The sequence below is a fragment of the Lates calcarifer genome, linkage group LG10 (assembly GCF_001640805.2).
Source record: "Lates calcarifer isolate ASB-BC8 linkage group LG10, TLL_Latcal_v3, whole genome shotgun sequence".
In the NCBI taxonomy this organism is placed as follows: domain Eukaryota; kingdom Metazoa; phylum Chordata; class Actinopteri; family Centropomidae; genus Lates; species Lates calcarifer.
Window position 1 is genome coordinate 9674965 of NC_066842.1, and position 26383 is coordinate 9701347.

A 26383-nucleotide genomic window follows, 5' to 3' on the forward strand; every position below is an offset into this window, starting at 1 on the left:
ACTATTTTTGCAGTAAAGTGCAACCCCAGGCTCCCAGTGGCCCAGTTCACAGTTTGTATTAATTTGTGGTTAATTTGTGTAATTTGATTTACTGCATTTGTTTTTTGAATATACAGCACTAAAGCAGTGTCTACTACTAGGGGATTTAATAAAGGCCCTGCTTCATGACAGTGCAATCTTCTTAACATCATGTCTTGACAAGGGACCTGAGTTTATGTCTGAACTTCTCTTTCATGTATGGTAAAGTGTTCCCTTTGGTTAGTAGGGTCCCATAATGCATTGTTTGCCCCCCACCTATAATGACTAAATCCAGCAACAAAAGTGCTATTAGAAGTCAATATGAGACAATTAAGTCCAATGTCTTCATCCTGTGTGGTCTCAAAAATGACCATTAAGTTAAATCAACACCTCTCTGAGACAACGTAATGTAAGTTTCTCAAAGATAAACTACAGAGCTGGATTAGATTGTAAAGGTATGATTAAAGCACTGTTAGCATAAGATTTCATAATATATCACATTAAATATGGGAGATTGATTTGTAAGTTAACAGTGCCAAGTATGCTGCTTGTTATCTCATACTGATGTAACTGTACATCATCTCTCTTTAAAACAGATAAAGTAAATACTATTCCTCCATTCTGTTAAATGAATTGTTTTTAAATGTCTCTGGCATCCATACAAATATTTGGATTAAGCTCATATGTGATATGTGATATGATAGACACGTGTTGATTGGTGCAGTGACACCACCGATGTCATGAGTCTACTGCCTCCTCTCACTCTGATGACTGGGCTCTAGTCCATCAGTACTTTCAGAAATCAGCGTTGAACTGTGCAGTAAATCCTCTGAATGCTAATCCATGGGCAACTGGCATTATGCAGCATGGCCATAAAGGGAACAAAATTAGGACAATGCATATGACACAGAAAACAGTCCATACAATTATTTAACATTCTATAAAGCAGGGTTATGCAATGAGAATAGTAATGGTTACCATGGTAATGTGAGGGAAACTGATGTGTAAAATAAGTCATGACCAAGTAAAAGTGGAACATTTACACCAGATTGAACTGTCTTTATTTAATGTGGACCTACTTAACTTTAAGGTTTACTTGCAGAAATTAACCAAAAGTCAAATATCTTTATGTACAGATTCACTACATTCACGTTAATGCATGCCACCATTAGCTAAATGGTTAGATTTCATTACTGACTACAGCAAAGTACATCTCGTGTTTTATTGTTCCTTATATAATGATTCAAGGGCAATATTTCTCCTAAAATGTTTTTATCCTCTGCTGACATCTCCTGGTTGCATGGCTGTAAGATTTCAGTAGTATTTTTAGCGTCCTTTTTTGTGGCAGAATTTAACTGTAGAGCCTTGGAAAGGAGACAAAGATAGTGCCTACCTACAGTGTAGCTTTTGTTTTATGTAGGAAGTTATATATTATTTTTCAACAAATGTTGCTCCACCGCTGCAACATTTGGTGTCTTATGCCCACGTAGGCTGGGAACTTCTATGTGCATAACACAAACAAATACTACTACTAGAACTGGAAAATGTGGCAGAAGAAGAATTCTTCTCTTGAGATGGATGAGAAAGGACTTTGCAGCCTGTGTTCTTTTTTTTTATAAAGGTTTATTGAAAGACAGCACACATTCATTTACTTCTGGCATTTTATAAAGCAAATAAACATGTATTCAGTGCTGATACTATTCCGTGTATATCGCCTATGTTTTTTTCCTTCTTTTTTTCCCAGGACGTCATGTGCAGTTTCATGTAGTAGGCTATTACATAACCTCCTGGCAGCAAAGTAGCACATTTGATGAAGCCGAGCAGCTCTGGCTTCGTTTTTAACACGGCAGGTAGCAGTGACACGGGGACGACTCGCAAGAGATTTAGGCGGATATCCTGTTTTAAAAAAAAAAACCCAACCCTTTATTAGCATCTAGAAATTTACATTTGATGGCATTCAGCTGCAGTTTTCTTTAGGGTATTTAGAATCGCGTCGGTATCTCGTCAGTTCAGTGGATGTTGACGCAGCGTTATCCAGAAGGTGTGTGTCACTGTTTGCACAGATAGACACGCACAAACACGGGCTGCCTCTGCGTCTACCGCCTGTGTCCCTCCCTCTCTCCGGCTCCCAGCATCACTGACAGCTCGGCGACGCTGTCATTTTAAAAAACGGAGAAAAAAAACCCGTTTTACGACCCTGAGAGGGGGTCCGTCGTATTTTCTGAATGGTTATTACGGTCGGCTGCATTAATCCGTAAGTACGGGGCCTATAATGTGCTATTAGATGCGACCTACCTCCGAGACGTAATACAATCTGCTCGTTAGGCTACAGGCTTGTTGCTATTCATATTTGCGCTGATAAGGATACGTGAGCATCCTATGTTGTGTAGCTGAGGTCGGTGTGAATAATACATTTATTTTTCAGTCGGTAGGTTTTCCAAGGACATCAGTGAGCGACACAGTGCGGCAGCGATGTGCACGTCTGGCGGCTAGACTGAGAAAGTGGGAGGGAGCCTGTTTCTGCTGTAAGTCCGTGAGTTTTCAGAGTTATCGGTGATATCCAGGGTGGACGCTCTCTGACCGCTGTAGCTCCTCACTTGCTTCACCGCCTGGCTTCAGGGTGCGACGTCATGAGTTGATCGCGCCTGACAGATGTTGCTGTGTTGCTCGGGCATAGATTCTCCGCTTGTTCTCGCTGTGTTTGGGATGATTCTGTAAGTGGAGGGGGAAAACTGTTTATGCGCTAAATGTTTAGTCTTCGCTTTGAGCTCGGACAGATCGCCACATTCATTTAGTTTTCGGGATTGCATAAAATGATACCTGGATCAGCCGCATCAATGCTACCATCTGCAGAAGCTGCGAAATTGTACCAAACCAATTACGTCCGCAACTCCCGTGTCATCGGACTTTTGTGGGCCATCTTCACTATCCTGTTCGGTATTGTTAACGTGACCATCTTCTCACAGCCCTATTGGATTGGGGATGGCGTGGATACGCCGCAGGCCGGCTACTTCGGCCTTTTTCACTATTGCATCGGAGACGGACTCTCCAGAGACCTGGCCTGCCAGGGTAGCTTCACTGAGTTCTCCGCTATCCCCTCCAGTGCGTTCAAGGCCGCCTCCTTCTTCATCGGAATGTCCATGATGCTCGTTGTCACCTGTATCGGCTGTTTCAGTCTCTTCTTCCTCCTCAGCACCTCCACCGTGTACAAGATCTGTGGCTGGATGCAAGCAGCATCAGGTGAGTGCCTTTTAGTGGCCGCCCATGGAGTGGGTTGCAGGGGCTGGAAGGGACACTGAAAGGGGCTTAGAAGGTACTTTCACAAAATGTAGGGAGAACATCCACACAGTACAGGCTGTGTAAATATTAGTAGGCTAATAAAAATGATTATGTGTGGCGACATTTTTTTTTTGTTTTGGGGATCCTGACATAATACCTTTCGCAAACCCTTGAACTCTTAAACACCAGGATGGATTTGAATTTGATTGATCAGTTGATTAGATAGATTAATTGTCAGTGGAAGAAGCCAAAGTGAAGATAAGTAGACAGGATCTCTGTGGGAGTTGTCAGCCAACGCTGCTGGACAGTGCTGTCCATGGTGCTGAAGTTTTGCTGAGGAAATGACGCGCATTGTATTCAGAGGCCCAGTCGGTTTGCTTTTAAATGTATAAACTGCAGGTGTAGACACATGAAATGTTCCTCAGCTTATCATTTTTCAAGAATGCCTATATGTCTGCGGTTTGAAACTAATACAGCGGTTGTATTAGTTTCAAATAACAAAAGAAAGACAGAACATGATACTGGAACATTGCATAGGACTTTTATAATGATATAAAACAACCTTCTTAAAACTGATGTGAATGTTTATATGTAATTGCATTCAATCAAGACTGCATGATCACATAAAATATATACTTAATTAAATGTATATGGTATTATAGCCTATCATAGGTACTGTATAGCAGTCATATTTAATATAAACTGTCTTTTCCTGTTCATGCAGATTAGTCAGTTCCTGTATGATCTGCAGTCTGTCAGTCAGCCAATAGGTCTGTGTGTGTTTGTGTGTTAGAGTTGGGGGTGTTGAGGGTGTTTAAATGTTGTAGAGGTCAGGGGTTCATCTGCTGGCAGCACTTTGTCACTGTAACTGTGGGCTAATGTCGTTCAGTGTGAGCGGAGGTCTCCATCATCTGAAAAGAGTCCAGATGCTGCCAACAACATCGGCCTGCTCAACTGCACCAGTGGTCGAAGCAGCCGCCTTCCTGTTCACAACAGACACGAATGAGGGGGATTATTTGGAACAACTCCAGCTCAGTGTGTGTTATGTTGGGCTGAATTAACGCAATAAGCCTGTCTAATGAGGAGACCGCTGGGCTTTGTGCTTCTGCAGCTAAGAGATGAAAGAGAAAGCCAAGAGGAGAGACCCTGACCATGACAAGCTGGCACAGGGATGCCTAATGAGCGAGCCTGGCTGCTTAGCGCTGTCAAACTTCATTACACTTAGCTGAAGGTTAAACTCACGCTGCCTTCACTTAGTAGCCCTGCGGAGGACAGGTGGCCCACCGGCATCTGGAATGGGGCCCCTTACTGTCAGCTGATGTTTTGATAGGGAGGAACAAATCATCAATATGATTGCGATAATGGCAGGTCAGAATGTGTGTGTGTGTGTGTGTGTGTGTGTGTGTGTGTGTGTGTGTGTGTAGAGTGAGTTTTCTTTATTGCCTCGTTTTCTGTACCCACTGTTTTCCTACTTTAAACATTATGGGAATACAAATATATGTCACATCTCATACCAAACTAAAATGAAAGCTGACACAGTGGGCACAGTGGGCTAGCCATAGCTTGTTGTCACCCATCTCTGCCGCCAGACTGGTCCAAGGACATGAATGACACAGTCAGTATTCAGAGCACCGCTCTCTGCTCCGTGGCAGCGATCTTTCTCTTTGCTTCAGTAATCACCATTAAAGGTCTTCTCTCATTGGGAAGCTACAGTTTATAACTTTTTTTGTCCTTGGCACAGATTTATATTGGGGGTTTTGTGTTATAATCTGTATGAAAAATCAACAAACAACCCCTTCACACCTCATTGAGTAAAAGGGCTATTTAGATACTTTAACTTAACATTAAGGTCAGTGCTGGCCAAGACCATATGATTTAAGTGATATACTTTATGCTACTCATGCAGCAGCTTTTGCAAAATCCTCTTGGGCTGAGGTCAGAAGGACGTGGATAAACACTTAACAACATATAACAAATTCAAGCCGTTGCATAGAGCTCTCTAGTGAATCAGTTAGTGGGAGCACACACACATCTACTGTATATCCATCTCCAGAAAGAGAGTTTTCTTTGAGGCCCAGGTAAAATGTTGAATGTTTGATGAGAAAGCCGACCACCAGGATACATTAGATACTCTCAAAATGTCCACCTCAGCCAAGTGAACTTGAGTGCTCCTGCGCCCGCGCTGCCCTAGATGGACTCATATCCTTCTCTTACTTTCCTCACCCATGCTATTTCTGTCTGTGCATCTGCTCAAGTCCACAGCATGCAGATGTAAGCGTGCATTTTTTTTCTTTCCGCTGAGCTGAGCACAGTAGATACATGACGCATGAACCCCTTTACCATATCTCTTTCTGTTACCCTCACACAATTTCACCGCCCTATGCCTCTCAACTCGTTTCTGTTACTCATTATGACTTTACCCTATCTCCTGTTCCACTGTTTTCATTGGTTTTTTTCTTCAATTCCCCTCTTTTCTTGTCACACCCTGGTTTTGGCAAGTACTGTACAGTATGTGCTGTCCATTTCTCTCTCTATCTTTCCTGTCCTGTAACTGCAGTTCTGCAGGGGTCTGTACTCCAATTAACTAAGAAGACTGTGAGGTCAGAGATAATTACTTCACAGTTTTACACCCTGTCTATGTACTCTGTCATAGCAGCTGCCAGACCTTTTCTATATTAGATGAGATTGTTTCTTCTCAAAGAACAGATATGAGTCATACCTGTGAATAAGCAAGACCTGAACTTTGTAAAGTCAGCAGAAAACAATGTACAGACTGAGGATGGCCTATTTGAAAAGATACAGACTGTTTTCAAAGGACTGCATTTACTTAAGGGTCAGACTTTCTATTTTAAGTTGTTTATTTCATTCTTCAGTCTGTTTTGTTAGTCTGGGCTTGAGTTTGTGGTTGCTGTTTTAATTAAAAAGGAAAAGATTTGCTTTGCTAGAATTAATAGGCAAGCAACATGACAAAATTGCATTTGGGAACACCCTCTGCTTCTCATTTGATGTCTTTGGTACTTCATACAGTACTTTAGGGATATTGCTTCAGATTGTGCACAAGCCAGTGCTTTCTGTAGCATTTGCATGGATTCTTCTTTGTCCAATGAGCTACTCTTGCCAAATCTATTTCTGATTATCCAAAATCAATGTAGTTTCTGTGCTTATTCCAAATTACACACATTATGTTGTGAACACTCATTCACTTTAGTGGACAGGCCTTTTTCACAGAAGACATTTTGACCTATCATGGAAAACACACAGGGGTAATATAGATTTATAGAATAGAATTAAACATGGCTGATTTTCATCTAGCTGTTTCAGATTCAGTGTCCTGGTGTTGTGCATGCTGGCTCACTGTCACACTGCCATGGCTTACCAGGCCATCGTTAACGTGATTAGTTACACCTGTGCTTTTCCCACTATCAGAAGTAGGGCCGTCACAATATCAAATTTTCACTCTGACCAACAGTTCAACACCCAAAAACCCATAAGCACATGAGGTAAACTGAAGCAGCAGAGAAGCTGGGACTAGAGGCTGTTATTGTCAGCATGTCATAGTGGTTTTGCTTGAAAAATTATGATGAATTGATTTCCTGTTGATAAACTGTTTCTTCATTTCTTTTCTGTCAATCAACTATTGGAATAATTGACTTATGGTTTTAGCTCTAAACCAAAGTACAACATAGATCAGTGATCAGTCTTCAGAGAAGTTAAACACCTGCTTCTAACTGTAGACTATAGACTTCATTACATGATATACCTTCAAAGTGTATGCGTATACATAACAAAGCCATTTGATTGTCAATTTCTAAGTGAGGAAACGTACAGTACAACTATCACATTGTTTACACATTGTATATTATTGTTTGATCTAGTACAAACCCTTCAAGAAATCAGTTAAAAATGACTTTAGATAAAGATGGATACAAATCGAACAAGAGGAATCAACACATCGAAATTTTAAACCTTTGTTGTCTGACCAGAAGGACAGTGGAAAGATAAAGGAGAAACAGAGACGTCAATAAAGAGAAAAAAGAAGATAGGATGTGAAGGACATTAGGTCTGAAGGTAAACAGAAAGAAAGTAGAGACAGAAGGCAGACAGAAAACAAATCAGATAACAAAGCCCAAAAAAGATATACAATCCTTTAGGTCACCCCCATTGCTTTCTGTATCATTGTTTGTCTCTCTGGGGTTGGCTTACACTCCCATGGTCCATTAGCTCTATTGAGAGTTTTGTTCCGAAAGGAGCATTAAAACCTAGTTGAATGCAGAGGTGGGAAGTGGTGGAGCTTGGTGTGAGAGCTACCGTCATAGAGCTACACTTTTCACTGTAGCAGGACCAGACCCATGTGCTCCAGTTCTCCAGAGTTAATGCTACAAATGAGCGCTTTTGTCTGGATACCTTTCAAGCCTTTAAAAGCAGATTAGTGCTTGACTCAGGAAAAAGCTGATTCTGTTGCATTTGCCTATTGCTTTGCTTCCTGTGTGCATTTGTGCATGCTTCACATAGCAACATTCAGTTCATTCGGAAGACATAATAGAGGCACATTCCATGTCTGCATGCTAATACAAGAGCACCAATACCCAGGGCTTGATGAACTTTTTTTGGCCACATGCATCCCTGTTGAAAAACAACTTCCTTGAGTTTCCCATCCCAAACAACATTATGCTATAGCCAAAAATTTGCATATAAATGAACTACATTGCTATTAAAATGCACAAAAGAGTAGACTTTAATTTGATGAAGTGCTGTTAAGCTTTGTCCATAATTGCCTTGATCCCAAAGTAGTAAACAAAGAAAAATTCTGCCCAAACAAGTTATATATTAACTTTCAGCACATTAAAAGTTTTCATCTTGGACTAACTTTTGCAGTTTTTTGTCATTCATCCTTGAATGACCTCTTGCATCGTAATGGCATGTCGCGTTGAGTTCAAGTGACTTAACCTGACTGTTTTTGTACATTATAGCTGTACCTCCACTGTGTTTACCCAGAAGATTTAAGTTTAACATTGTACAGCTCCATCACCTCCAGTGAATTATTATTCATTCATCATTCAGTTCACTTCAGTCTGGTTTGACATTGTACAAGTATTTTGAAAGACTAAGCTAAGGCAGCAAGGGAAAGTCCAATGTTACTGAGTTTTTACAAAATTCTAAAATATCAACACTACTGTTACTTAAAGCTGCTCTAATCAATATTTTGATATTGACAGTCAGAACAAATGACTGCTTGTAATGTGAAAGCAGTCACTCGTAGCACCAAACCCACAGAAGATTATTACCCAACACTGCAGCATCTATAGAGCTTTAATGTGTCTTTTAACCAATTATTTGGTTTTGCTCCTCCATTTTGATTCAGTCTCACCATTCTCATCAGCCACAGCAGACAGCTTTACTCAGCACACAAGCTCTAAAAACCCACTGCACACTACTCGTCCAGCACTGAACAACTGACAAAGGTGAACATATAAAGGTGAATATATTGTCATGCATATTGTACTGACAGCACAATTATTTACTGTATCTATATATACACAAACTCGAAATAATGCTACGTGTCTGAACAGTGTGAGGAATAAACCAATTAGTGATAAATGCTATTGACATGCATTCCAAACTAATGAGTAAATTACCTGTGTCCTGTCTACCCAAATTAACTAAAGTATGTGCCCCCTCTGCACAGTTTACATTGTGTGAATGTGTCCACTTGTATGAATGAGCAGCCTGAGACTTATAGAAATGTCACACTAGGCCGTCTAAACTGCAGACTGTGATAGGAGGCCAGTCTTACCTTGGACCTTTTTGTTATTTAACAGCAGTCTGCGACAGTTTGGGGGCTGTCGGTTACTATCATCATGTTAGAAATGGTCTGATGTATCCAGTCACTTGCGCTGCTGCAGCTACATACAGAGCAGGGACTAATGTCTCTCTGCAGCACATCAAGCCAGATACCCAGTGGGGCAGATTTGTGTAACGCAGACAGTGAAACAACATGGGAGGGTACTGTCTGCTTTTATTACAGTGCGATGCTTTAGAGCTTTTAACCATGAAACACTGGTGTGAAAGACAAACTGTGTCTGTGGCTCTGTGTGTCTATGAGAGATTGAGAAACTGGTCTCATGTTGAGTGAACTGACAGAACAAACAAGATGAGGCCATGGGAGATTTTGAAGCAGCAGAAATATGAATCCCCCTGTAAAGTTGTTCTCAAATCCTGAATACGCTTCAGAAATCTGTGACTGGAATCCACCCCGGTCGTCTGGAGGGCTCAACAGTGGCAGTCAGGTGGTAAAGAGAGGTGATGACAAGTGGTTTGGGATAATTGCAGAGCCGATCAGTATTCCGGTCTTCTCAGAGCAGCACTCGAACTGAACGTGCTGACCCACCACCTTTTTTCAATCAAAACAACTGAACACGCAACACTGCCTTGTGCACTAAGCTACACATAGCTCCTTTACAGAAGGCAGCTCAACATTCAAAGGAGCGATCATGATGATCTCTGCAGTTCAAACTCTCCTCATCTTGTTTTCTGCCTTTGTCTCTCTCTCTGTCTTTTACCCTGTTTCTACCACTTTCCCCCGTTTTTGTAAGCACACAGCAAGGAACAATTAGTCTTGCCATTCTTACCCATTCCCTCACGTCTATACAGGTAATCTGTTCTCAGATCACCTCTGCATTAACACCTTTAGATTCCTGCATTTTTGTAATTAAGAGGCACATACAGCCAGTTGAACCGTCTAATTATAGCCAGCGGGAGGCATTGGGGAACCATCATCCATGACAGCAAGAGGAGAGGATGGATGGATCCACATACATGTGCTGGTGTTTTAATTACATTCATTGCCATGTGAATGCATGTGTGTAATGCATATTTGTTGATTTAAGGCTTATTTGTTGGTATGATTTAAGAACCCTGAAATCATGTTTTTAGACATCAAACCAAACAGATCAATGCTGATTAATTAGCCCACGGTTTGTGAGTTTGGGTGTAGCGCTGCAGAATACAAAGTAAATGTCAGCCAAGTCATCATCATGACTCCCCTGTGTTTGTTGTCTCTGTAGCCCTGCAGGGTGTGCACTATAGATTTGCGGGAGTTAATCCCTGTGATCTCAGAAGTGGCCTGGCTTGGGCCAGAGCTCAGGTGGGGGGAGGCTGCTGATTTATTCCACAAAGGGAGGAATGAGGTGGGACAGCAAGGACACTGTGACCCATGAAAAAAAAAAAAACTTTTTATGCTGTAGTTCCAGTGCTTGTGTTAATGTATTATGTGTGTATATGCTTGTGCAAACAAGCACATATATGCACAGTTTTTGAAGGTACATTTAAAATCTTTATATACATCTACCTTACTTGGTATTTCCATTTTATGCCACTTTATATTTCTACTCCCTTACGTATACTACAGGTAAATATTGTACTTTTTAATTCATTAATTTAACAGATACAGTCACTATATAGTCACTAGTTACTTTTTATATTAAGATTTCACATACAAAACATGAGCATGATTGGTTTATAAAATATGATGCATTGCATACAAGATATGATATCACCAGTATATAAGGCTGTTCAAATGAGCTCCACCATGACAGACTACAAAAGTACCAAGTTCATATTAAAACTTAGATAATAATGATCAATTAATATAATAGCTGTGGCCAGTCAGCATAATGAATACCTTTATGTTTGTTATTTCAAATAAATTCTGTTGCTAATACTTGCTACTTTTACTAAATACTTAAATAATTTGAATACACTCTCATCACTGCATATGCAAAACATTTAAAACAGTGTAGTACATTAATTTGTGTCAACTATAGGAGGTTGCGCTCAAGACGGTCTAACCCTGAAGCACTGTTATGTTAGAAAGTGCTGGCTGGAGGGGGCATTTACAAAATCTTGTATTTTTAATTTCATTTAATATTTAATTTTGCTATTTTCACTGAAAGTGCTGTTACAACTACATCACCATTGGTTGGTGCTCTGCCGCAGACCCTGAGATTGTCTTGGGTGAATACTCCTAATGTTAACCGTTTGACTGAGAGAGCATAGTCCTGCCTAAGCCATGGCTGTTCGCCTCCATCGTCCCTGAACTGGTGGCCCAGTCAGTATTTTTCACAGAGAATTCAAAGGTCTCTTTTGATCCCCCACTGCCCTTGCCAATCTTTATCCTCTGTGGAGGTACAGGCTGCATCTGGACCTGTTACATAAGCCCTCCACCCCAGCCTGACTCCCTCCTGCTCTGCTCACTGCGGTTTACACTGCACTCCTCTTCCTCTGCCCCCTCCCCCCACCCTCTAACTCTGCAACCCCACCTCTGCTTTAACCTGAAATGTTATATCTATTATAGAGGCACATGTTTCGCTCCTTGTGTCAACCTTACGCCACTTGAGTGCAGTCACTTGATCATTTCAGAGCACACTGTGTCCCTCCTACTGTGTGTCCTGCTTCACCTGTTCGCAGCCTGCTCTAACACCAGCTTCAATCAATGGGTAATAATGAGGCACCATCTCACACCCTGAATAGAGAGCATTTGGCTGACATAGTGAGAGAATGAGTAGATAGATAGATAGATAGATAGATAGATAGATAGATAGATAGATAGATAGATAGATCTTAAATGCATTGATGCCACTACAGATGTATCCAGCAACCAAATTACCAGCTAAGCTGATTTGAAGCCACAAGCTGCAGCTACACACAAACGTAATGCATTCAGTTGCTTGTTTTATTGATTGATTGATTGATTGACTGAATGATTGTGTGTGTTCATCCTCTCCTTTCAGGTAGGGATGTGTCATTTTCAGTCTTTTTTATGGATTCATATATATATACGTCAGTCTTGCTCTGAAGGTGCAGACAAAATTATATTTCTAAAGATCTCCTTGTAGTTGAGTTTTATTCCCTGCGGTATAGGTCAGAGTGCTTCCTGCAGCCTACAGGTACTCTATAATATCCGATATGCTGTTGTGGGAATATTATTTGCAGCACTGCAAGATGGTTAAAAAGTTTTTGAAAGACTTGTCCTGGCATAGAACAGAGATGATTTGATGAAATAAGCCATTTCTTGCTCCTTCTAATCCTTTGAATTGACTTGATAGATAAGCTCTGGGCATTATGTGCTCGTTGTGCAGAAAATTACTGAAGATGTTGACAGAGCGGGATACAGAGGATGCCTAGAAGCTCCTTGCTCCCTTCTAGCAACCACTGAGATTTGCCAGCAGCTGAAACAGAAATAGATTTGGACTGTAGACAGCTCATCTCAAGAAGCCTGTTCCTCATCTTCCAAGGGAGATAGTTGGAGTCAGTTTTAAAAGTTTTTCTTGCTCCACTTTTCACTGTATCCTTGACACTTTGGAAATATTTCTTTAGAGAAGTGTCTTAAATTTGTATCCAGCCAGCTGTCTAAAAGTATTAGTATAGTCTTCTGGTTATGCTGTATGAAACTCTAAATCCCAGATATCTCTCATTATTTTTTTCTCTTATAGCCACATAAACTGACTGATATTATAACACTGTCAAAGCAACAAAATAAATGATTACACTTTCTGTAATAGCACTATTTCCACATTTATAACCTGCTTTCTTTGTTCTCTTTCCACTCCATAAACCTGGACCATGAAGCAGACTTAAGTGGTGACACATTTTCACACTCCATTTCCTCCCACTGTATAGATCATACACTCTTAATCACCCCATTTATCTGAACGCAATTATAGCATATCATTATCATAGACTTAGGCCATGTATCTTAGGTATTCATCCACTCATCTTTGGAGTCAGAGAGAAGTCTTAATTGTCCAGCGTGATGAGGGGGTTGAAGCTGCCCACACTTCATTAGTCTGGACTGGCCATGGAAAAGATTGGATAAATCAGTCTCACTCTCCACCCTCATTGGTTCACTACACAAAGGATGTGGCTCTGTAGGTGAACTTGGAATCACATTTTCTTTAGTACAGTTTTATGAGACGTATATGATTGCAAAGACAAGACTGTCCAACACACGATTATGAAAGCCTATACATATTTCTGTTGACAACATCTGGGAAGTGACAAGGACAAATGCAATCTGAACCCTTGAAGATTCTCCTGCAAATTGCAAATGGAAGAATATCTGAAATAACTGGGGAGCCTATAGAGAGTGGAGCCTGTTGAGTTGAGGATTAAACCACAATGACAGGCTCCTTTTGTAGAAGAGCCAGATCAAAGAACCCAGATTTTTACTGGCTTAAATATAGTGAAATCTCTTTGGACTGTGGTAGTTAATCTCATTCAATTCCAGAAAATATATTACCGAATGTGCCACTTCTAACCTGAAGGTTCCAGGCCGTCTATTAACTGTGGAGTTGGTGGTTTGATCCCGTCCACATGTTGAAGTTGAAGTTGAGTGACAAACTGAACCCCTGACTGCTCCTGATAGGCAGGCCAGCACTTTGCATGGCATTTCCATCTGTGTGTGTTTGTGTTTGAATGGGTGAATGAGAAGCAAATTGTAAAGTGCTTTGTCCTTCAGAGGTTGAGCACTATAAAAGTGTAATCCATTTGCCATTTACCAGTGCCATTCAGTCTATACTGAAAAGCAATAAATGGTAAAATGGTTTGTTTACATCATTTATGTTCATAAACACAGATGTAAAACAGGACTACAATAAATACATATTTTGCATCTATGAGTGAAAGATTTAACTTTCTTACAGTGTGTCAAGACACTTGCACATGGTTTAAAAAATACTTGTTCGAACCAATGGCTTGTGTGATCAGGTCAGCAGGCGAAAAATACTGAGCAGCTCTGCAGGAGTAGTTGAAGAAACTTGTTTAAGGGCTCCTCAACAGCAGGTGTTTACAGACACAGAAAAAAGGATGTTTTGTACAAAATCAAGGGGTTCCCTCTGGTACCTTTCAGTGATAAAACCATTTCTTTAGGTCATATTTTTGCCCATGTGACATTACCTCCAGTCGTTTTTTTAAAGCACACTGACAATGTTGTGAAAGAGGTGAGCCACTGCCAAAGTTTAGAATAGAATAGAATAGAATGCTTTTATTGTCATTGCATTGAAAACAATACAATGAAAATTAAAACAGCTCCGCTAGAGTCACTCACATGCACATCTCACACGTGATAATAATAGAAATATAATGATAATATAAAAACTATAGTTAAAGTGCATGATGATATTAAAAGTGCATTTCAGTGGTTGCATAGGGGGCCGAGAGTTAAGTTCTTGGACAGCTGAGGGGAATGGAATGGTACTGTAATGCAGTCATGAGCAGGCAGTCTTTTGGAAGGAATATCTAGCATACTTTGAAGAAATATCCGCAGAAATATAAATGTGTGCAGTTTGTCGTCAAACTGTTAAAACAAGCAGAACCAACCGTGTGGTTCTTGAAACTTTAGGCTATTTCTACCGCTCCCACCTCTCTCCTACAATGTGGTGTTCGGCCTTGGGCTGCTTGTCTCCAGTCTGAGCAATGTGAGTCATCCCAAGCACCCAGCCGCACCGTCACACCGTGCCTCAGCAGTGGCAGGAGTCTCACTCCGCCTGGAGCTTAACGCTGAGAACAGACAAACACAGACAACAAGCATCAGGGACAAACCATGTCTTTAGGGGGAGTAGATCACATTACTAGCCAATGAAGAACAATCACAATCTGTTATTTTGTTCTGTTTGGATGTGAGTAATAATGGTGCTGTCTTTTTGTATTTCTTTGCTTGTGCTGTCTGGGCATCTCATCAGTTGCTTTAAAGAGGATAAAAGACTGCAGGAGGAACCCTTTGAACTCAAGTGGTAGGATTTTACCCACATTCAGGTCACTATTTGACCTGTGGGAGTGTAACATTAGCTATTACATTAAAGCAAACTTACATATACATATTCATGGGAAGCCCCATTGGGATAAACACTCTAAGCTAATCCCAGAACGTCTGCGCTGATTTTCTTTTTTGAGCTGACTTTTAGTTTTTACCTTAAATGCCATTTTGCCAGCCACAGGCTCATTCACCAGAGAGGCTGTCAGTTCAGTAAACACACTCTTTTATTTATCAGCACCAAGATGTGTCACTATGAGAAGTGACAAACAAATGAGCACTTAAGCCACTGCGTATATTGTACAAAAAGAAAGGAGCATGTTTACCGGTGTATATATGTCTGTGTGTGTGTGTGTGTGTGTGTGTGTGTATGTGTGTGTTTGTGGTAAAACTGGATATGCATATGCAATGTAAGATAGCACAGCTTGAGTTGTGTGTATGCATAATTCAGTTTTTCACAGCTATTTAAATGAGAAGAGGAGAAAATGGGATCAACAAAGGACTGTGGGAGTTGAAAAATGTGAATCCCTTTTCATGGCTGCTTAGATGTGCTGCAGATGTGTAAGCGATCTAAAAAAGAGCAGGGAATACACAAAACCGTATACTTCCATCTGCCACTCGGTGCAATCAATGACATGCTGGAACACTGAAAATACACTCTGACTTGCAATTGCATTACAGTAAAACATGAGCCAGATGCTATGGAGGTAGATTAAAGTCTAGTCTTTCAAATGCATTATACAGTATATGTGATTTATTTTTCTTTGTCTGTAAACCTGATACACAAATCCAATCAGGCTGCTGCTCTGGAGGTCACATTGGACCTCCAGTCAGCTGCACTACTTGCGAATGACGCAGAGATTATAGGAGGCGATGGGATTCTTTTAGTATCGATGGGATTTAGTAGTCTCTTTGGGAAAATGAGCCAGTGTGCTTCTGACAAATCTATTGCTATCATACCATTCTGTACCATCTGCTGGTCTGCCCTCAGACTTTCCTGTAGTGCTGTTTGCACCTAATCTGCCCTACCTACAGTCTCTTACATAAGCCGCTGTTAGCCAGCAAGCATTTCTTGGTCCAGTTTTCCACTCACATGGTCCCAGTGTTCCCAGGAAGAGAAAGATACAAACAGAGAGAGGTGTGTGTGTTTTTTGTGTGTAGAAAAGACAGAAATGAGTAAATTCTGAGAATAGCTTCGCCGAGGGGTTCCAGCATATGGTAGCCAGTGCTCATGACGTTAGTGTGGTGCTGGGTACTTGCTGGCGGCCACACACAGGGCTGGAGCACGGCACCCTACATGGGCTCTGTCTCTCATCACATCCCCCCTCCATCTCTCTCTCTCTTTGTATGCTCTCCCTCTGTATCTCTGTATCTCTGCCTCACCCTAACTCATAATCTGTGTGCCTCTCTGCGCCTGTCTGCTGCTCTCTGGAGAGAGCATGGAGGAGATGGAGAGAAGGGCAAAGCTGAAAGGGTGGGATAATGCCATCAGTTAATATCTAGTCTCCGCTTCGACTGACAGCTGCATTCTGTCAGGTGTGCTGCTATTTCTGTGGTGAGGATTTGGAGCACACCACTAATTGCTGCAGCAGGAAGCTCTGCTCCAATGTAGTGCAAGTGGGCGAAGCCAGCAGATACCTAGAGATAATGAGATGATGTTTTCTAGGTAACACTCTGCTTTAAGTCCCTCCTATTTAGTATTCATAAGCATTTACTAAATGGTTTATAATATACAAGAATGTAGCTGTGAGCAGCTATAAGGACATTTTCAGCAATTGTAACTTCTCATATAAAGACATTATATATTTTGTATTTTACTATAATGTCATTTATTATCTGTTTATACAGCAACCTCCACTCATCGATGTCCACAGGAGGAGTTATAATTGTTGACACTTAATTGACACTTATATCTGCTTACAACTACATTATACTATGTTATAAACCATTTATTGAATATTTACATACTGTTCATAAATACTAAATACAGGTACTTGAAGTAATGTAAAGTAATTTTAAAGTCTTAAACTCTCTTTTTAATAGACAATAGGACTACAACTTTCATCAGTTAATTTGTCTGTTAATTGTTTAGTTAGTACGAGTTAGTACCATGAAAATGATTAAACACGTTCTGTGATGTGTGTTGTGTTGCCTCAATTTTAGTCAGTGATTTCGTACATTTACCAGAATGACTTGAAAAAGGAAACAAGCCCACATTAACAGTGTTTGGACTGCATAACAAGCTCATGATGCTTCTGTTACCGACTCTATTAAGAGGACTCTTAGTCTGTTTCAGATATTGTTTAGTACAAAATGATTGATTTTTAAGATGGTGGTAGTGGAGTAAAACACCAAGCAAGAAAATTGGCCCATCAGTGCTGCTAATAATAGTTTCACAGTGTTTATGGTTTTCTTTTATTCTGTTTTTTTTCCCGAAATATTTCCTCTAATTTCTTGGGTTTGCACTGACATGTGGTGCAGTATATTTGACTATTAATGAATTGATGTAGAAAACTATTTTTTAAAGAATATTTTTCAAATGCTTAAATGCACATGAATACCATGCTGCTTTACTCCAAATATATTTAGAGGTTTCATGGTTTCCTCTGGTCTTTCGTTTATTATTATTGATGTTGGTGTAGACCATATGGTGCTATAGTCTTTTTTTGCTCTATGAATTTTGCCTAAGCCTCTCCTTATGTAAGTGGATGTAGTGCTGTGCTGGAATGGGCCTCCTGGGCTATGTTGTGTGGTTATGGATTAGTTGACTCCAGGCTTACTGTTAACAGTGTATGGAGGGGACATGTGCTCCTCCTCTTACCACATGCTCTTTCTGGAAACAGGAGTGGCATATGTGGCACCCTCTGTTGGTATAATCCTGGCCTGTGCATCCCTCAGAGATGTTCATCTGCAGATTCAGGCTTTGGGGTAGATAATGTTCAGCTCTGACTGCGACAGATATTTTACTGCTCTTGTATCATTTGTTCTCTTTTGGTTTCTCTATCCCCCGATGCTATCAGCATTTGTCAGCATATACCTCTTTCATTCGTCTTTTACCTGCACCCCCGCTCTCTTTCTCTTCTCTCTCCTCCTGAGCCTCAATGTAATATTCATGATGGCGTTGGATTGAGCCAAAGGCGTCCAGGAGACACCCAGAAGGATCTGGAAAAGCTTTTGTTACCTTTGCAGTAAATGCATCATAAGGGAGAGAGAATAGTAATGTGTATCGACTCACAGAATATCAAATGTTATTTGGTCCTCCATGGCACTCCCTCTGTTCAGTGAATCTTGTTACATAAACCTCCATAATATTCATAGCCTTTATACAGCCAGGAGAAATACAGTTGGTGGGAATTCATTGTTATTCCAAGGTGAAAAAGTTATATTCATATCAATGCACCACTATTTATGATTACCCATTTCTTTTCCCAAATCCCCAGTGATGAGCAACCAGAAAAACCTTAGGCCATTACATAACGTGACAGCTGACTGATGACTTCAACTAATCAGCATCATCTCATGATGGACAGCTTTTCTTCAGATGAGCAGATATAAAAATCAGGGTCAAAGACAGAGACAGCTTTGTCTTTTTTCTTCTGCTCTGACTACTTCAAACTCCCCGTCAGAGCAAAACTATTGTTACAGTGTTAACTGTTTGTCAAACACCTTGTATTGCTAAACAAACAAGAAAAAGTCAGTAGATGCCGGGGAAAACACAACAACTGTCTCTTTTTTCTGGAGCCAGAGACAGTCTGAACCACTTTACAGGAAATATTAAAAGACAGTTTAGTTCAACAACACTTTACTGTCAAGGCAGGACCTGCTCTACAGCCTCTGTGGCCACAGTCAGCCTCTGTTTTTGCCAGTGTGTCGTTGACATCAGAGACTTGTTAGCGAGAGGCTGACAGATTGTGGATGTCTGGCTTCATGTGATGCAGGTAGCAGTGGACCTGTTCACTGTCAGGCCTCTCACTGGTCACAACATGCATCAAGGGCTCAGTGACACTTGCTCAGGCGCTGAATCATGTACTTGACTCAAGGATGTTTGACAGACTGTGATGCTATACTGTATATATAGTGTGTGGGTGGGCTGACTGACATATATACAGTAGGTCCTATTGAGGCCCTATCACAGCCTGTCATGGCCAACTTAAGTCTTGCTTGAGTGGAAAAGACTTGTCTCTTGATTCAGCTGTGCTTCCTTGAGACTGCAAAAGGCACAATCTCTATTTCCTCCATTCCTAAAACCAGGGTTGTACATCTGTAATGTTTACACTACAGTATATGTCAATGATTTCTGTTGCTTAGTTATGGTTGTTAACAGTAAAATAGAGTAAAGGAATATTTTCTGTGCTGAATGTCTCAGAAATGTCTGTTAGCTCATTGCAGTAATCCTCCATCCGTCTATCTGAGTCTGAACCTGAGTCCTTGCTCTCTGAAACACTGCGTGCATATGAATTTGTTATGACAGCTGGAGCCATGGGGAAGGTAGAAGAGGAGTCTTGGGGATGCTCTGTTCTGTTAGTTATGCAGTTTGTCTGCAGAATATATTGCTCTGTAATTTCTTTCTTAACTCACTTTCTCTCAATGAAACATCTCTCAACACCCGCTGATATTTATTACTACTAAAGACTGCAGCGTTCCTGTAACAAAGTGCAGTGTGTGCACATGTGCTTCGATGCTTGTGTGTGGGCAGCTTGTGTTATGCATATGTAAACAGAGCATACTGTTATCACTTTTGGTTGTAAGACTGTGCCAGAAAAAGCTACAAATAAGGTCAATGGCACATGAATTATATGTGTATACATTTCTGTTGTGCCAAGGTGTGCAAATAAAAGCAGCATGCAGGTTCTTCAATTGCAAATTACATGGCTAAGAAACTAGAGTACCTTTCAAAAGCCTAAACCCTAATACGTAAACAAACAGCACTCAGAGAGGAAAGATTGCAAGCAAGTGTTTGGGGGATAAAGAAGTGGGTACGTTTTATTAGTATGTTTTATTATTAATGAGCAGTGCACTCTGGATAATTGTGCAGTCAGCTTCTTTTCCCAGGTCCTCTGCTGTTCCACTGCAGCATCACCTCAGAGGAGAGCCTCATCCAAATTGAAGATGAGAGAGATTTTTACCCCCTTGGGCAAAAACTGAGAATGAGGAGTGGTTAGTTAAAATCCAAAGAAGGAAGAAAAAGTCTGCAAGACCGTGCATGTTCCCTTATTTTTTCTTGGTGCTGTTCTGCCGCAGCATCACCTCAGAGAAGAATCTCTTTTAAACTGAAGATGAGAGAGATCCAAATTGAAGATGAGAGAGATTTTACACTTAAGGCAAAAAAAAAAACTAAGAATGAACAGATGCAAATTAAAATCTAATATTACCACTTCTTAAAATGCAAGAGGGAGAAGTTGTGTAACAAAACAAGGAAGGAACTACATTACTATATTCGAAATCTCTTACTGCTATTGTGTCTGGCCCTGACAGTTGTTTACTGCTGGTTTTACTGCTCTTCCACTGGCACTCATTGTGTCTAGACACTTATTTCCCGCCTAAGGGAAGAAATGAAAATCAATGTGATGACTGCAATAGAAACACAATAAAATATCCAGAGAGGAGAATATAAGAGGGGTGATTTTTTTAAAGCTCTTGAAATGATCATTCTTCTTCTTTATCTCTCATTTCCCCACAAAATCTCATTATCCCTGACCTCATTTATTACTGTGCACTTTTACTCCCACGCTCATTTTTGTTCTGCTTATACCTTTTGTTCATCCTTCCTCTCCTCATCCTTCTCTTTCATCCACTTTCCTCCCTAATGTCGCCACCTCTCTCTTAATCATGCTTCCCCCTCTTTGCTTCCCGCCAGGTGTCTGTCTGGTTCTAGGTTGTATGATCTATCCTGACGGCTGGGACAGCGATGAAGTCCGGCGGATGTGCGGAGAGCAGACGGACAAATACAGCCTGGGGGCCTGCTCAGTGCGCTGGGCCTACATCTTGGCTATTATGGGCATCCTGGATGCTCTCATCCTCTCTTTCCTAGCCTTTGTCCTGGGGAACCGGCAGGATGGACTCATGTCAGAAGAGCTGCTGGCTGAAAGCAAGGGTGAGAATGGTTCTATCTAATCTGATACAATGTGATATTTTATTGATTTCCTTTGGGAAAATTCCCTCTTTGCTAACGCAGCGCACTGAAAGTCAGAGCCAGCTTCAGAGCAGCACTCTGGGAGCATGCTGGGATTTAATGTTTCACTTAAGAAAACTTCAGCAGAACTACAACTTGCCAGAATGTGTATGATTTCTTTTGGCTGAAGGACAGCGTCTTTAACAATTACCCTAGCTTTCTCAACAAATCTATATTTCTGTTTTTGGTATTAAGTGAAATTATAAATACTTCTCCAAATGTAGAGTGAATGCATCTAAAACTGAGCAGCCATTTCTTTGAAATTCCAGTTATTTTAAATCATGTATTGGGATATAAATCTCTGGGTCACTGATGTGGAATTGATCTGTTTTTTTTTTTTTTTTTTTTTTTTTTTGGCCGGGTAGTACCAGATGAATTGCTCTAAAAGTGCACTCTCAATGCAATTTGTGCTATAGTGGGCTGGCAAAAGCATACTCTGAAAGTAAATGAGAGTACTTTAAAGCTCACTTTAAGCATAGACTCCTGATTTATGACAACCTGTGAGAGACTGAAAATAGAAAGTGCGCACTAATTAAGGCGGTGATAAAAACATACACTAGTCTGGCAAACAGATTAAGTTGAGTTTGTGTAAGGATCACAGTGCACCTACTTGTGTTTTTGACAAATGAAAGCCAAAGTTTAATGAGCTTTTGATGCAGCCTCCATAAAAGCAAAATTCAATTTAGGAATTTCCACATGTACAATTTGAACATTAAACTTCTAAAGTGGTTTACACAGATAGAGTCATGTGGCTTTATGCTTTCAAATGATGTGTGCCATCCCACATAAGGTGATAACCCACTTCCTGGTCCACTGCATGGTTAAGGGTTTTAGCATCCTTAAAATTAACCAATATTTTAAGTATTATTTAACCATTAATCATGTATCTTCTCTCTACTCCACTATGACAGTACAATAATCCAAAAACAGTAAGATTATCTGACAGTGCCACACTGCCACACCAGAGATCTACCACACTGTGTGGTTGTGATGATGTAGTCGTAGAAGCAGCATGGCTTAAACTGGTGTCCATGCATACTATATGCAGCTGTGGATCACTGTCACAGGTCTGCATGGTGAGATGTGAAAAGGCCCGGGTCCAGATATGTGTCCTAGTGGGAAATGGGATTAGTACGTTCATACCATGTAGCCTGTAATGGAACCAGACAGGCATGGACATCCAGAATTCAAGTGGGGAGAAAGAATGAGAGGGAAGAAGAGAAGGGAACGACATGTTAAAGGGGCACAGGGGACTCGGAAAGACTGACTGATGATTCCTCAGTTTGGTGTGACCCCAGTTTGATTATGAGAGAAATACACATGTAACCTCATGTTTGATTATGTATGGATACAGCTGATGATATAACTGTCAGAGGAGACACATGGAATTTCAGTTTTTTCATCCCCAACCTCAGTGACCTTCAAGTGATAAGATGAGATGAAAAGAGATAAGACTGAAGATCTGTGGACAATGTCAAAAAAGAGAAAACTTGAATGGGATTATCAGTAGCTTTACCAGTCAATAAATGGCCTTGTTGTGCAGCCCAATTATATACCAGTCCTTAATTTAGGGCTCTGGAGAATCTATCATTTCTGAATAATTCATTACAGCTCAATAGACTTTTACCAATTAGCTCATCCCTGATGCCATCTACTGGTGTTTGTGTGTAGTACAGCCAGTCACTGTGAAGACTGCATGCATCTGGCAATGTGTGAACATGAGAGTCTATTAATAGCATGACCTTGAGAACCATGTTGTTGCACTTTTATATTTTTCTCTGTTGTTCTGTTTTTTCACAGAGGGAGGCAACGCCTAATAAAATCTATATAGTGAGTAAAAACAAAACATCTTGACATATATACATGTTGACCTGTCGGTGAGCGACAAAGAGCTGTCTGTCATTGTGTAAACCATCATCCACAATGTGCTTGTTCATTAATATTTTACTGATCTATTATTGTGTTCCCAATGTTCAACTGTTGTGGCTGGCCAAATTGATTTCAATGGTTCCCAATCTAAGGTTCAGGTTCCACCAGAAGGGACCACTGGTTTAATCTTTAACAATTATATTCTATGGACCAATCGTATGTTTTTTTAATGTTTTTTTTTTTTTTTTAGTAACTTTTAGTAACTGTAGCTGTCAAATGAAGTGGAATAAGAAATGAATGAAATATACCTCAAAATTGCACTTTACAGTACTTGAATACTTTCTACACAACACTCTCTTTTTTCTGTTTTTCTATCAGATTCCTGAATCTCCATGTGTCCGTTTTCATAAAGTACCAGTCCCTTGACATCGGCTTAAATGAAGGAGGCAGTCCATGTCTATGAAGGAGAGGAATACTGTAGAAGAAGCCAGCCTGCCTTTCATATCTTCCTGCCAAAAACCCAGTGTAACCCTACCTTTGAAGTCCATCCATCCTGCTCGCAGTCCCTACATCATTCCCAGCACTTATGGAGCCCAGTGCTCCTTCATCCCAGTGTGTCCTCTGAGCTAACCCTTGCACAACATTGCATATAGACCATGGCAGGGGCAGAGACTGTTATTCAGTTGAGAAGTATATGGACTACCCACTACCTACCTGAGAAGGCACAGGGTCGACACCTGCAGTACGAGCACAGACACAAACACATATACACACATGCCACTTCACTCATATACACAAAACAACTCTACACAATACACAATACATTCAAACAATACATTAACATACTGTAATAACAAATATTAAACTATGTTAACACTTAGCTGTGTGTATCACCGTCCGAATGTGTGTCATGTTTTATTTGTGAAAAGAAGAAACTACGCATTTTCAGATAATATTGGGTTGCTGTAAATCTATTGTGTTTCATATGTGAGGTTTGACAATGAAATGAAAGTTTTAGTTTCTTCTTCTGCTCATATGCTCTTTTGTTCCTCTTCATTTACTAGAAAAAAGATATTTAAGACTGTTTTATAAGAATATTATCACCCAAAAGAGAAAAAAACTTGTATTTACAAAGTATGTACAGTGAATATTAAAGATGTTCTAGGAATTTTAACAAAATCCATTCAATGCCCTGCTAGCTAACTTTGCACAGCGCTTCAGTTTGAGAAAGAAATCTAATATTTTATAGTCTGTGGTATCTACACTGTGATGGGGGCTATTAGGACTGTCTGCTGCAGGACTTGTAGCTGCTGTGTGAGTGTGCTTCTCTCTCTCTGTGTGTGTGTGTGTGTGTGTGTGTGTGTGTGTGTGTGTGTGTGTGTGTTGGGAGGTCAGTGGCTATATTGGAGTGAGTGTGAGTGCATGCACACATGTGAGTGTTGGTGCGAATGTGCTGCGTGCAATAGTTTGTTGGGCTAGTGAACCAATATTCCAGCCTCACACACAATTGTCCTGTTGTGTAGCTAAATCTGTCTGTTTCTGTCTTTGTCCCCTGCACTCCCTTTCTGTTTCTCTCTCTTTAACTCCCGTTGTTTTGTTGGGACATACAGGGTAACATAATGGAGTTGGAGTATGGTGCAAAGTGACAGGTGTGCCTGAGGATCGAACTCGAGAGATAATGGATTAGTAAGGCCTGTCCCAGCCTCACCTGTGGATATGTTCTTATGTAAATAGATATTAAATAGATACCAAAACAATTAAAAAATGTGGAGAAGGAGGTTAACTTACAGCAATTAAGGAGATTCCTTTAAGAATATATGAACACTTAATAAAAGTTTTCACTGTAAAACACTGTTGTGATTTTTTGTTCATTTTAACAGAAGTTATTATTTGTTAAAGGGGCAGTTACAGTGACTGTGGAGGGAGCTCTGTCAAAGAGCACTAAATGAAAGCCCTGTTTGGTTCTTGAGATGGAGTTGTTTTGTCAGAAGTAAACTTGCAACAACCCATGCAGTGTTAAGGTTTTGCTGGACAGATGTATTGGTAGATTACATCGTTTTAAATATGATTGTTAATGAAAAATATACAGTATATAGACTAATTTAATAATATTTCATATTAGATTACATAACAGATACAACATCTGCAACCACTCAAAATGTGTTTGAGGAAAAAAAGTAGAAAAAGGAAGTACAGGAGAGCTCACTTTATTTTGCCAGACTGGTCACAGGATGTTGTGGATTGGAGATATAAAATATTAATTGAAATGTATAATAGGATATGAGAAAATTTAATTTCAAACTTCAATTCTTTTCATAATTTTTTTTTATTAAAATGCTAACCTTTAATTTTGTCTATCACATTAAAATTCTTAATTTAAATACAGCTCTCTGGTGGGTCATAACTCTGACTTCATAATCCAAGCAATGCAAGTAACTGGACTGGTAAGAAAATGCACTTTCTTTTAGAGATAACACAATGAGATTATGAAAGATTAACCTCTCACACACAAGTCACAATAGCCTTTTTATCCAAATCACATGTGTAGTCCACAATACAGAAAAGAATGTTGTGGAGAGAGAAAATAAGAATTCTACCACTTTTAGCCATTATTGTTCCCATCTGGCGCTTTTAACCTTTAAAGAAAGAAACAGTGTCTTTGAGGCTCAGATGGCCGTGTCATCTGAAATAGAAAAGGCTCTGATTCACAGCACTCAGTACTGTCAACCTTCCAAATCAGCGCTTGGTTTATTCAGAACTGGTTTACGGCTGATTGGTTGTGTCTGGTTCATTGTCCTCGTGGGAGTCCTTTTGGCTATTCAGTGGGCAAGAGAAGGAGAAACTTAATTTCGTTTAATTGCATTTCATTGCAGCACAATGAGTGAGCGCATAAAATGACTGCAGTCTTTTGACTTGAGGTTTCATTTGTAGGTTAATTGTTGGTTATTGATCCTCTTCTGGTAGAAACAGTTATGTAATTCTGTTTTAAATCATCAATTCCCTCAGGACAAACTCATAACAGAATGAGTCATTAATGATACATTACTACAAAATTTTTAGGAAGAGGTTGAACTGAAGTGCATGCTCACACAGTCCCGAGAGGAGATCTAAATAAGCGAAATAAGTGAAACCACCTGTGGGGATGGACCATAGGTGGGCAAGGTACTTTTAATTACTCAACAATAATACTCAATGACTGAAACTAGCTCCTCCGTGATGAATACATTAGGAATGTT

The 26383-nt window shown here is 40.2% G+C and overlaps 1 protein-coding gene across 3 annotated transcripts; it reads left to right on the forward strand.

Annotated features, from left to right (window-relative positions):
* Positions 1 to 1771: 1771 nt before the first annotated feature.
* LOC108876740 (LHFPL tetraspan subfamily member 3 protein) lies at positions 1772 to 24996 on the forward strand. Of its 3 annotated transcripts, XM_018666442.2 has the most exons (4): positions 1778 to 3258; positions 20964 to 21200; positions 23079 to 23108; positions 23526 to 24996. In XM_018666442.2, exons 1-3 carry the CDS (start codon positions 2832 to 2834, stop codon positions 23093 to 23095), a joined length of 681 nt encoding a protein of 226 aa, XP_018521958.1. In that variant the 5' UTR covers positions 1778 to 2831; the 3' UTR covers positions 23096 to 23108; positions 23526 to 24996. The 3 variants fall into 3 exon arrangements, with proteins under 3 accessions (XP_050929523.1, XP_050929522.1, XP_018521958.1); XM_051073566.1 differs by lacking the exons at positions 23079 to 23108; positions 23526 to 24996 and having other exon boundaries at positions 1772 to 2272; positions 2444 to 3258; positions 20964 to 21634; XM_051073565.1 differs by lacking the exons at positions 23079 to 23108; positions 23526 to 24996 and having other exon boundaries at positions 1772 to 3258; positions 20964 to 21634.
* Positions 24997 to 26383: the final 1387 nt, after the last annotated feature.